The sequence below is a fragment of the Panthera leo genome, chromosome A3, assembly GCF_018350215.1.
Source record: "Panthera leo isolate Ple1 chromosome A3, P.leo_Ple1_pat1.1, whole genome shotgun sequence".
Taxonomy (NCBI): domain Eukaryota; kingdom Metazoa; phylum Chordata; class Mammalia; order Carnivora; family Felidae; genus Panthera; species Panthera leo.
The window spans coordinates 94,926,456-94,939,874 of record NC_056681.1 but is presented as its reverse complement, the minus strand read 5'-3'; the positions used below and the strand labels follow the sequence as shown (position 1 = coordinate 94,939,874).

General features: G+C 36.6%; 1 protein-coding gene across 9 annotated transcripts in view; it reads right to left on the bottom strand.

Annotated features, from left to right (window-relative positions):
• Window positions 1-13,419, bottom strand: part of CTNNA2 (catenin alpha 2) — a 1,100,619-nt gene that overhangs the window by 870,865 nt on the left and 216,335 nt on the right. For all 9 annotated transcript variants that reach the window (XR_006200794.1, XM_042932824.1, XM_042932822.1 and 6 more), the window contains one exon: window positions 2,400-2,595. Coding sequence is in view for 8 of the 9 variants with exons in the window: in XM_042932824.1 (XP_042788758.1) it covers window positions 2,400-2,595 (196 nt within the window). In the remaining variant the exon portion in view is untranslated. The remainder of the gene's footprint in view (window positions 1-2,399; window positions 2,596-13,419) is intronic.

Genomic DNA, 13,419 nt, shown 5'->3' with positions numbered 1-13,419 from the left:
TGGTAGTGGTGTAGAAGGAGGGTTGGGTATTTCCGGGAACTAAATACCCATCTGTGCATTTTAAAAAGTGGCAGGTTTACAAGAAGAAAAGGGATAGAGCATTTATTCCTCTATTGCTTCATTTATTCAACAAATATTTGTTGAAGTCTAATGACTACTAAGAACCACAGATCATGCAATGGTCAAAGAGACATGGTCTGGTCTTGATCTTTATTCATTTGTAGTGTGGCAGGGTAGAAAGTTATCAATCAAGTTACTCCACAAATATTAAACTCTCCTATGCAAAAAGCCACAGAAAAGTAAGACAGGAGTGTCAGGAAAGCATTCCCTGGGACAGGGAATGTGCAGAATGAGACATCCGTAACTGTAACTGTGTAAAAGAAGACAGCATGTATAAAGGCCCAGGGGCAGGTAAAACATGGTGCTTTTGAATAATTAAGAGAGGGATTGGTCCATTTAAGAGATATTCTCGAGTTAAAAATCTATGTGACTTTGCAATAGACTATATTTGGAAAGAGAGAGCAATAACAATGATGATATCAAGATTTCTGGAATATGTAACTGGATACATATGTAGAGCTCTTACTGAGGTAAGAAATGCAGGAGGGAGGCCAGGCTGGGGGGTAATCTGTTCTGCTTTCACAGTGCCTTAGCATTTCAACCCAAGAGTCTGAATAGGACACATGAAAATTAAAATCTGTGTATCAAAAAATATAATCAACAGAATGAAAAAGGTAACCTACAGAAAGGGACAACATGTTTGTAAAACACTATTGTATAAGAGGTTCATATCTGAAATGTATAAAGAATGCTCACAAGTCAACAACAATGCAACCTGATTTTAAAATAGGCAAAGGACATGAATAGACCTTTCTCCAAAGAAAAACAAATGGCCAGGAAGCATATGAAAAGATGCCCAATATAAATAGTCATTAGAAAAATGCTAGTCAAAACCACAGTGAGGGGTGCCTGGGTGGCTCAGTCAGTTAAGCATCTGACTCAATTTAGCCTCAGGTCATGATCTCACAGTTTTGTGAGTTTGAGCCTGGTGTAGGACTCTGTGCCGACACTGCAGAGCCTGCTTGGGATTCTCTGTTTCCCTCTCTGTCTGCGCCTCCCCAACTTGCACTGTCTCTGTCTCTCTCAAAATAAATAAGCGAACTTAAAAAAACACAATAAGCTATCACCTCATGTCCATTATGAAGACTATAAAAAAGGAAACAAGTGTTGGCAAGGATATGGATAAATTGGAACTCTTGTGCACTGTTGGTAGAAAAGTAAAAAGGTGCCTTTGCTATGGAAAACAGTAAGGAGGTTCTTCCAAAAATTAAAAATAGAATTACCATATAATCCAATAATTCCACCTCGAGGTATATACCCGAAAGAACTAAAATAAAGAGATATTTGTATATTCATGTTCATAGCAGAATTGTTCACAATAGCCAAAAGGTGAAATAAACACAAATGTCTATCAGTGGATGAAGAGATAAAGAAAATGTACTATATACATATACTAGAATATTTTCAATCCTAAAAATGAAGGAAATTCTGACCCATGCTCCAACATGGATGAACCATGAGGACATTATGCTAAGTGAAATAAGCCAGTCACACATACACACACAAATACTGAATGATCCCACTTATATAATGTATCTAGAGTCATTAAATTCATAGAAAAGGAAAGTAGAATACGCGTTTCCACAGGCTAGGGCAATGAGGAAATGAAGAAGTGTTGTTTTGTAGGTATAGAGTTTCAGTGTTATAAGATGAAAAAGTTCTGGAGATTGGCTACTCAACAATGTGAATATACTTAACACTACTAACTATACACTTATAAAAAGGTTAAAATGGTACACTTTATGTTACTTGTACCACAGTGAAAAAATTTAAATATGCTGAAAACAATTGCATTATAGCTAACTAGCTAGATATATAATTGATTGATCCATGGATAGCTAGCTAGCTGTGAACTGAAAATGTAAATTTGGAAATCGTACAGAGCAACAGTAATTTTATTACACTGCTTTACAATCTCTCCTCCCTCATCTTTAAAATCCAGGGTTCCCAGTGACTGTGTATGTATGAGGTTTTCTCATCCTGTCCTCTCTAGAGCCTAAGTTTAACACAAGAGTCTGTGTTCATCTGACAAGAGAAAACAACTGGAAAATTTGGAAGGAACACAGACAGGAAGCGTTTGTAGCTGTGCCATGCTGCCACAACAGAAAACATATCTACTTGTTTATGCACCTAATTTCAGCAAATATAAAAAATGACAAGTGCAGATACTGAGGAAACACAAAACACACTCCCCTGAGAAAATATGCATTGATTCTAGAGATAAATCCATTGTTTGCACATAAATATATATCCCTCTTGAACAATATTAGTCTTCCTACCTTGTTTGCGTACGTCCTCTACAGCAGCGACTAATTCTTCTTTGAGATCTTGACTCTCCTTAGCGATCTGTTCACCCTTATCCAGGAAATTCTGAGTGGCTTGCTCTACAGATGCAGCCAGCACGTGGGCTTTCTTTGACCTCCCTTTCTTTTTACCAGATGGGCCTTTGTTGCTTGTGTTGACAAGGGTGGTCACCTTAAATATGAAAGAAAAACTGTAAAACTACTCTGCACAATTGTCTAGAAGCATCATATCATCATCTCATCATTTTTAAATACCCCTTGTTTATTGAATCATGAATGCACAGCACATCACCTAAACTGAAGGAAAGGAAGTAATTATATGGATTAGCATAGAAATAAAGAGCCATTTATTTCATAGAGAAACAAACAAAAAAAAGTATGTGAATAAGTTGGAAGAGTAGACCCTCTGGTAGCTCGGTTTCCAGTTCACTGAAGGTTGTGCTTTCACAGATGGAGAAGACAGTGCACACGGGAGTAACCAGCTTCAGGGAGGCAAGAAAAGGAGAGCCAATGTTCAACTGCCTTTGAGCACTGACTCAAGGGAACCAACAGCTAGTCCTGAGTCCCAAAAGTCAGGGCAGAAGGGAAAGAGCAGTTAATAAAGGGTGGGCCATCAATACCCATTACTTACATGTCACTTACCAAGGACTTTGAAGAGCTTTGCTATTTCTGATCTTATCTTATAAAAACAAAATGGTAAGTTTGATCTGAGGGAACCAAATGATTCAGTCTCAACATTTGGTTAACCAGCTAAAATCTCCAGACTTGAAATTAGATTTTCATTATCACTCCTTTTCTAAGTATCATAATTTGTATATATATCTCAACTGCCAAACTTCTTTCAGCACATTACTAGAGCCATTTAATTTGCTAGAAAAACTTTTAGTATCTTTTAAACAACTTATCTCCTATAAATTTCTGATCCTTTGCTTTCTACCAGAGTGAGAAGTTTTGGAGTGAAATGAATACAACTGGTTCCATATTCTGTTCAGTGAGGTTGAGAGTCATCTTGGCCTCTGTATTTTTTATCAGCTTCATAAGAATGTGGGCACTGTGGTTTATTTTCACTGACATTTGCCCTGGTTAGCAGATTCAAGATTTTGCTGGAGATTATCAAGAAATCTAGACCAGGGGCACCTGGGTGGCGCCTCGGTTAAGCGTCCGACTCTTGGTGTTGGCTCAGGTCATGATCTCACAGTTTCGTGGGTTCAAGCCCTGCACTGGGCTCCATGCTGACAGTGCAGAGCCTGCTTGGAATTCTCTCTCCCTCTCTCTCTCTGCTCCTCTCCTCCTCCCCCACTCATGCTGTCTCTCTAGCAACATAAAAAAAATAATAAAAAAATTTTAAAAACTTAAAAAAAAACAAAGAAAGCTTGACGAGAGAAAAGTTCCAAATGCTTGTTTCTGCTATTTTACTCCAATCCAAGAGCAAACAAAGTGATTAGTCAAAGTCACAGTTAAAGTCCAGTAACTTTATAGGGCAAGAGATAACACCAGAAGGAAAAAAAAATATCGAATAAATGTGAGCTAAGATGATGAAAATGAGTAGAACCAATACTGAAGACGTGGTGAAGGTAGCATTGGGAACTGTCATCCTTAGCTCTCTCTAGATTGCTGAATAATTAGATATGGTGAATTGAAGAGAAACTCTATAAGGACATTTAAGTACAAACACTGGACAAAAAAAGAAAGGTAACCTCATTAAGAATAGGACTGTCAGATAACGATAGTTAGCTGTAAAATGTGTACGTAGCCCATAAAACATTATAGTCTTTTCAGTTCCACCCACACTGAGGCGAACATCAGAGGAAAGATGGCCTGTCACAAAAGTTACTATTTAGTGTTCTCCTTAATAAGGATACACTCTAACACAGTAACACGCTACTTTTCCAGGACCCTCAACTCCCCAACAGCCAATACTGGACATAAACACAGAAGCCCCTGAGCAAATACTGCAAACACCTCAAAAATTTGAATTAGGCGAGGCTCATTATCAGAGGAAAATCCTCCTGTTCTCACTCCTATTTTAATTTTACATGCAATTCTGAGTTTTGTGATCTATGTCTTTAGTCTTCTCAAATTAAAAACAACAGAGGGGCTAAGGAGCTGTTAACTTTAGCTATATTGACAATTTGGGGGAATAGAGGCTGATAGTGAATCTATCAAAAGCTAAATGACTATATCATCGATTCATCCTCTATAAAGGTAAACAAATTTCAATTCTCCTGTTATCGCATGACGCATTACTGCATAAACATAGTTTAGGCATGCTCATAATAACAAGTCGGTATAAAGTGTTACTTCTATGGTAAATAAAAGAAACATGGAACATTTCCAGGAAGTTCCCAAGAAAAAATGTGATTACTTTCAAATGAAGCAAATTAATTCAGTCCAAAGCTTTCATTTGCTCATGAGTAGAAGACCATGATGAGATTAAAGAGAAAAATACAGGGGAAGTGATGGGTTCCATAAATTCTCATGTCTTAACTTAGTTTAGAGTAAAGAAAAATTGTCAACTCTCCCCATTGTTATTTGGTGTTTTTTGGAGGACAATGTCAACAAATTGGATTAAAAAAAAAAAAGAAAAAGAAAAGATACAAATGTTAGAAAGGTAAACACTAAATTATGCTACTACCTACAGATAATATGGCTATATCAAGAAAACATAAAAGAATTAAAAGATCAACTATTAGAATTACTCTAAGAGCAAAGGACAAGGTGGCTAAATACTAGATAAACAATAAAAAAATCTAATATTACAGCAGTAACAAATAAAAAAATGTAGTTTTAAATATCCTATTCACAATAATCATAAATTGGTTTTTTAAATATTTATTTATTTTGAGAGAGAGAGACAGCACAAGCAGGGGAGGGGCAGAGAGAGAGAGACACACAGAATCTGAAACAGGCTCCAGGCTCTGAGTTATCAGCACAGAGCCCAATGTGAGTTGTGAGATCATGACCTGAGCCGAAGTCGGCTGCTTAACTTACTGAGCCACCCAGAAGCCCCTAATCATAACTTGATATTATCAGAGATAACCATAATACAAAACGTAGATGGAAAAAATGGTAAACAATTTTAGTGAAGAACATAAAAGGCAACTTGAATAATAGTGAGACATACCATTTTCTTGGGTGGAAAAACAAAAATGTTAAGATGTCATTTATTCCTATATTATTCTACCAGTGGAACTCCAGATATACAGTAAGTCAGCCAGAAATCCAAGACAATTCCTCTTCATTCAGTTCAGTTCCCTTTCCAAATGAAAGTCAAAATGCTTATATTAAATTGGATAGAAAAGTTATTTAGGGTGTGCATATGCAGGATGCTCACTGCTCACTTTTTGGCCAGTATATCACATGTTTGGGATGGAAACAACAAAAGTAGTTTAGATCTAACAGTACATAAGAAGGTGAAGGCTACCCTTTTAAGGATTATACTATTCTTGGGAATTTTCAGCCTAGCCACACTATGCAAACTCTCTGATTCAGTCCTACTCTCCTACTAGATAACTGTTCTCTCTTAACTGCCTCCCCCCGCCCCCCGCAGCTGCCTCCTGCCCACTAAGAATCTATGGCACGCTACACTATTGCATTTTTCTTTTCTCCTACTTGAAGCTGTCGTTTTTCACCTTGATGTTATACGCTTTTATTCTTCTTGACCTGTACATATATTTACACTTAAAATTGTGAAAGTTAAAGCCCATCTATGTCGGTTCTACTCTGGTATTTTACAGATGAGGAAATTAGGCTTAGAGATGCATCATGATAGGAAAAATAACTTCCTCAAGTTCACATAAAATTAAAGGCTAAATTATTCCTGTTCTCGACACTAAATCTTTAGAACTTTATTTATTTTTATTTTTTTAATGTTTGTTTATTTCTGAGAGAGAGAGAGAGAGAGCGTGAGTGGGGGAGGAGCAGAGAGAGAGAGGCAGACCCAGAATCTGAAGTAGGCTCCAGGCTCCAAGCTATCAGCACAGAGCTCTATGCGGGGTTCAAATTCACAAATCGCGAGATCATGATCTGAGCCAAAAGTTTAATTGACTGAGCCACCCAGGTGCTCCTATCTTTAGAACTTTAGAACTCAGTAGTTTCTTCTAGTCTTTATAACTGAATGAGAGGCTGTTAAAGAATAAAATAATCTTAAAATATATTTATTTTCTCTATTTGTCTCGATATTGTCCACGTGTGTTATTTGTATCCTACTGTTATCTTTTCATTCAATTGCATTATTTAAATATCTTAATATAAAAATGTATTCATCAATGTTAGGGAAATGTTAACAAATGATTTTATCCTACCATTCTGCAACGCCTTATGACATCTGATGTATTCAAGGGTCTCAAAGCTGAATAAACATGCCAGGACTTTTTGTATCAGATTAGTATAAAGGGAAGACAAAAGTATTGTAAATGTATTGTAATTAACAAAATCGCAGGGCTTAGGGTTTCCATATAATGGCATTCTTCTATGATTAAAATAAGAAGAATAAAGGAATTTATTGCTTACTCATGAAGAACTGATATATACTAAAGAACAAGAATCAGAAAGTTTTTAATGAACACAAGTACTATTTAATCTCACAGATGCCTCCACTACCACTCCAGTAAGTCGGGGAGTATCCAAACGACCAATGCAAGCCAATGCTGCATTCAGTTTCAATGTAAGAATGTAATGGAATCTGTGACTGGATGCCTTAGAGAGGTCAGAAGCAGCAGGGACACATTCTGGTCAAAAGGTGGTGATCACAGAGGAAGCCCAATGACCTCTGAGGCTGCAGGTATCTGTCCGATATCCAGACTGAAACTAGGTCTTGAGTAGCTGATACTTACCAACTATTAAGTGTCTAGGGAAATCTTTTAAGAGATGGCTATTTTATGGAAATTCCTGTTAAACGTTATACCTCCTTCTACCCCGACCAGGCACTCTCTCTAATCCCCACACCGACTTTATCCAAGCCAAGAGTCATATAAGATCCCAAATCTCTCCTTTCCTTTCTAACAATTTGTGAGTACATTTCTTGTGCAACAGAAAGAAGAAAACAGAAGAAAAGAAAACAAAAGAAAATAAAACAAAAGAAAAAAACATAAAGTTCTATCCAGCAACAGAGACCAGGAGTAATAGCATGAATATTGACACATATAGAATTGGAATGTTTCCAAGGCAGTAAAAAGACCAGTTCTCCTTGGGAAAAAAAAGTTGTGTATGAATGATATAGGAAGTAAAGTTAGACAGATGTGGTGGAACAAACTTTGAAAGACTTTGAAAGCCAAGCTAGAGAGTTGAGATTTTATTAGTCACTCCCAATTTTTGGAGCATATATTTAAAGTGTTCGTTTTTCTCTTTCCATTCATTTCTCAGCCCACTAACTTCTGCTTTTATTCCCACACCTCCTGTAGCAGAGTCCTCTTAAACTGATCTCTTGCTAAGGTAATCAATAAGTTGCCAAAATATAATCATTTTTATTGCATCATACCATTCTGCCACATTTAGTGCTATTGACTTAATTTTCCTTCCTCCTGGAAATATCTCTTGGCTAATTCTCTTAGCAATAATCTTCTCCAAATTTCAGTAGCTTTAAAAAGGACCTTATCATTAAACTTATTTCTCTCTGCACCTATCTTCATCTCCCTCCCTCCTATGTTAGGAAAGGTATTCTACCACCATTCCTATAACTCGTCTTTTGGATACATCCAGAAGGCCTTTCTGTAGGGTATTCAACCTTAGCCTAGAAGGATAACTCAATTTCTCTCTAGCTCTACTTACAATGTTTCTTTAATGTTCTTGCCTCTCATTAGAGGAGAGAAGAAATCCTTCAGCTGGTACATAAGGATATAGTGGTCAAAGCTCCTATGACCTTGACATAATGATGGTCCCGATGGACCCTGGCCAATGGAAAACATTAGCAACAGCCAGTGGATGGGCACCATTATTTCCAGATGTGTTGATGGTATGATCTGAGTATAAAACCATGAGAGCCAGGCTCGTATAGGCTGCTCATCATCCAATGTCCTGAAAGTAGGCCCTCCATTCCTGCATTTTAACAAGATTCCCGAGTAATTTATATGCACATTAAAATCTGAGAAGCACTGAATTTTAGGACAACAATTCTCAGACTTGATCATGCCTAAGAATCACCAATATGCCTGATAGAAGGCAAATGTTTAGATTTTACAGTGTGTCTGCTCAGGGAGGTCTGGGATAGGGAATTTTGCATTCACCACATGAAATTATGATATATATGGATTATGGACCTTACTTTCAGAAACAGTAGTCTATTTGAAGCAAAAAAAAGTGAGAGGTGAAGGAATGACTTGCAACAGGTAAACTCTTTCCCCTATTTTGCCTGCCATGATATACCACGAGTCCTCAAAAACAGCTTGTCAATGAATTGACCAACTGACTCTTGATTGAAAGGTGATCTCTATTGCATAATCACAAGGAACTTGGAAAAGTAAGATTATACAAATATGAATACTAGGAATCAAACAATCGTTGGAACTCTCCAGAAAACCAATAAGACTGAACCAAGAGCTGGAAATAAAAATGTCAACTTGAACATTGTTTTGCTGGATTCATGCACTTTGCAGATAGGAGTAGTAAGTCTTTGTGAATTCTACTGTTGCCATCTCTCCGGAGTACTTCACTGGTCATAATTACTCAGCTACAGTAAAAGAGGGCTGTGATGACTACTGTAGCTTAAAAAAAATCAATTTAAGCCACTCTGACTGGTATGAGGTGATATCTCAGTGTGGTTTTGATTCGTATTTCCCTGATGAGGAGTGACGTTGAGCATCTGTTCCTGTGCCTGTTGGCCATCTGGATGTCTTCCGTAGAGAAGTGTTTATTCATGTCTTCTGTCCATTTCTTCACTAGATTATTTGTTTTCCAGGTGTGGAGTTTGGTGAGTTCTTTATAGATTTTGAATACTAGCCCTTTGTCCAATATGTCTTTGCCAATATCTTTTCCCATTTCGTCAGTTGCCTTTTAGTTTTGCTGATTGTTTCCTTTACAGTACAGAAGCTTTTTATCTTCATTAGCTCCCAATAGTTCATTTTTGCTTTTAATTCCCTTGCCTTTGGTGATGTGTCAAGTAAGAAATTGTTGCGGCTGAGGTCAGAGAGGTTTTTTCCTGCTTTCTCCTCTGGGGTTTTGATGGTTTCCTGTCTCACATTCAGGTCTTTAATCCATTTTGAGTTTATTTTTGTGAATGGTGTAAGAAAGTGGTCTAGCTTCATTCTGCATGTTGCATGTTGCTGTCCAGTTGTCCCAGCACCATTTGTTAAAGAGACTGTCTTTTTTCCATTGGATATTCTTTTCTGCTTTGTCAAAGATTAGTTGGCCATACATTTGTTGGTCCAATTCTGGAGTCTCTATTCTATTCCATTGGTCTATGAGACTATAGATGCCGGAATGGATGTGGAGAAACGGGAACCCTCTTGCACTGTTGGTGGGAATACAAAATGGTGCAGCCGCTCTGGAAAGCAGTGTGGAGGTTCCTCAAAAAATTAAAAATAGATCTACCCTATGACCCAGCAATAGCACTGCTAGGAATTTACCCAAGGGATACAGGAGTGCTGATGTATAGGGGCACTTGTACCCCAATGTTTATAGCAGCAGTTTCAACAATAGCCAAATTATGGAAAGAGTCTAAATGACCATCAACTGATGAATGGATAAAAAAGTTGTGGTTTATATACACAATGGAATACTACATGGCAATGAGAAAGAATGAAATACGGCCTTTTGTAGCAAGGTGGATGGAACTGGAGAGTGTGATGCTAAATGAAATAAGCCATACAGAGAAAGACAGATACCATATGTTTTCACTCTTATGTGGATCCTGAGAAACTTAACAGAAGACCATGGAGGAGGGGAAGGGGAAAAAAAGTTACAGAGAGGGAAGGAGGCAAACCATAACAGACTCTTAAAAACTGAGAATAAACTGAGGGTTGATGGGGTGTGGGAGGGAGGGGAAAGGGGTGAGGGTTGATGGGGTGTGGGAGGGAGGGGAAAGTTGATGGGGTGTGGGAGGGAGGTGATGGGCATTGAAGAGGGCACCTGTTGGGATGAGCACTAGGTATTGTACGGAAACCAATTTGAACAATACATTTCATATTTAAAAAATCAAGAACTTTGTGAGGCAAAATGTTTGAAAACAAAATTATCAAAAACAAATTATTTATTCCAGGAGCAACTGAAAATAAATGAAAAATTCTTAAAAGAAAAAAACCTAACTTAAGATAGGAGAAAGTTGGGGTGACTGGATGACTCAGTTGGGCATCTGACTTCAGCTCAGGTCAAGATCTCATGGGATGTGGGTTTGAGCCCCACTTCAGGCTCTGCTGACAGATGAGAGCCTGGAGCCTGCTTTGGATTTTGTGAGTCTCTCTCTCACTGTCCCTTCCCTGATCGTTCTCTCTCTCTCTCTCTTTCTCTCTCTCTCTCTCTCTCTCTCAAAAATAAATAAACATTTAAAAAAAATTTTTAAAAGATAGGAGCAGGTTAAACGTGCAAATGGTAATATATTTGATAACATGAATCTTCTCAGAGAAATCTTATATCAGGTTTTAAGAACTGCCAACTAATGAGTCAAAATGGCATTTTCTCTGAATTATTCCTTCATAACCTGGCTTATTATTAATTTAACAATTATAGAGTAAGCCTAAATATGGCTTATGCTTTTCCTTATAAAATATATGAAAAGATATATGGTCACCTTGTGGTATACTCTATTAGAAGTTATTTCTTAGCACAGAATCTCCACAACATGTAAGGTATGTGGACATTATGCACATTGGAGAGAAAGAGAGCCCAGCAAAGTGAGACTAGTTCTGGGGAAAAAGACCTTGATAATATAGGACTTATTTTAGCCATGTAATATCTACAGTAATATTTTCGTGTCTTAGAAACTATTACACTAGAATTTCTTGTTGAAGTGGTCTTTCTTCCCCAAAACAACTCTAAACCCCATTTTAGAGAAATATAATTAAATCATAAAAACCAGTTATTGATAATTCCACAGCTTCAAAAGTCAGAATCCAAAATGACAATCTTTAACAATACACGAACAATTTATGTAAAATAGAGAATTATTGTCTGTTTTTGAAATTTCCCCACTGTTATTTGATATTGACAATGCAGAATTCAGATACACATGCACTGATACTGACACCTGGAAACAAGCATTCTTAAACTTGGAAGATAAGAATTTATTAATTTACTCTGAAAGAGACCTGAACCACTACTAGTTAATTATTGCTATAAAGACAGCCTATATAATGTGTTCCATTTAAATTACTGTTTGTAGACTCACCTTCAACCTTTAAATAAAATCACAAGGCAAACCTTCTCACTCGGTTGCTTTGGCACACATTTCCCCAATATTTTATTTTCAAGTATGTGATACCAAAAAGTAGAATCAGATATTAACCCCAAAACAGACATTCTATAGTAGTGTGTCAGGTATTTTTAGAACCAAAATATCCCTATATTACACTTTTTTCTAGACTTCAGTGGCTGCTATTTATAAAGTAATACAATTGAGTGCTAGCTAGATCATCCATTCATCTTGTACTTAAGTAATTCAAACTTTTTCTAAGAAGTATCTCAGTAGTGTCTGTAAGCCAAGATGAAATAGGGTAGTCTTCTCTTTTGGTATATGTTCTTCATGAAAAACTCAATTTTCTTTAAAGGATGTTAAACTAACATTTTCCCCACTCTCTATTAAAGGCATGCTGTTTCATATTTAAGTAGGAGCCCAGGGGAGCTCCATTTCTCATAACCTCTGGGGAGTATGGTCTAGATTCACTGCCTTCCAAAAACTTGTCTGAGAGAAATAGCATCTAGTTTGCTTGAAGGAACTTCTGTCCATTCTCTCTCCACCTATAATAAAATCACAACCATTCTAAATTAAAGCAGAAAAGCAAAGAGAGAAATTGTACTATACTGGAGACTGGTAGAATTGTTTTTACTGCATTGGGGTGATATCACGTACCTCCATGGGGAAATACTACCATGAATAGTTTTAGGAACTCACTTTGTATACGCAGGGTTATTGATGGAAGATATTCTCCATACTATACAGAAACTTCTGTATGACTCTAGTACCAAGAATATTGCAGTTTCTCCTTAAAAACTGGCTTGACTTTATTTTATGGGCATTAAGTTATATAATAAATTAATGTTACCATTTTGCTTTGGCATCAAAAAGTTAAATCCAAATTTGTGGTCCTTGCTAGAAGAAATATGACTTGATAATTATTATTACTGTATTATTCCGAGGCTTTGCTCTTATTTGTACTTATATCTACATTGCTTTTTTAAAAAATCACTTTCCTTTAAGGTATATTAACCTTCAATTACCTTATTATCCTGTGAAGTCTCCTTGTATCTTTGCTTAAATATTGCATTCTGTTGATTCTAAATATGCCTGTTTTCCCACACTTTTACAATATCAGAAACAAGGATGAGTCCTACAATCTATGTCACTTTAAAAGACATATTGATAGTATTTTATTTCTTTTCTTAGAAGCACTTAAATATATATCTTTTAATTAATGGTATCTTTGATTTGATAAAATATGATAAAGCAAATAATCACAAGATACAAAATTATTTAAAGGATCTACTCCTAGAAACTGCAAAACTTTCAGTGTCTATTTACAGCCAATGAAAAACGAAGCTCAAAATTAAGGCACTGAAACAATGCCAGACATTCACTGAAAGAGCATCAGAGTTGGGGATTTTGAGTAAGAAGGCATTTCTGTTTTTAAAAGTCCTAAATGTTTTAACTATCGTTATCCATCTGAGGAAATCCCATGCTGTTTTGAATGTCACCAAAAATAAAAGAATGACTAAACTATGTCCATGATTCATTACTTTGCATTTGCAAAGGTTAAAATAAAATGAAACAAAATGAAACTAGACTGTTCCAAGACAGAGTAGAAACACATCTGAAACCACAATAGACAAAAAATATTTTTCAGTCAAC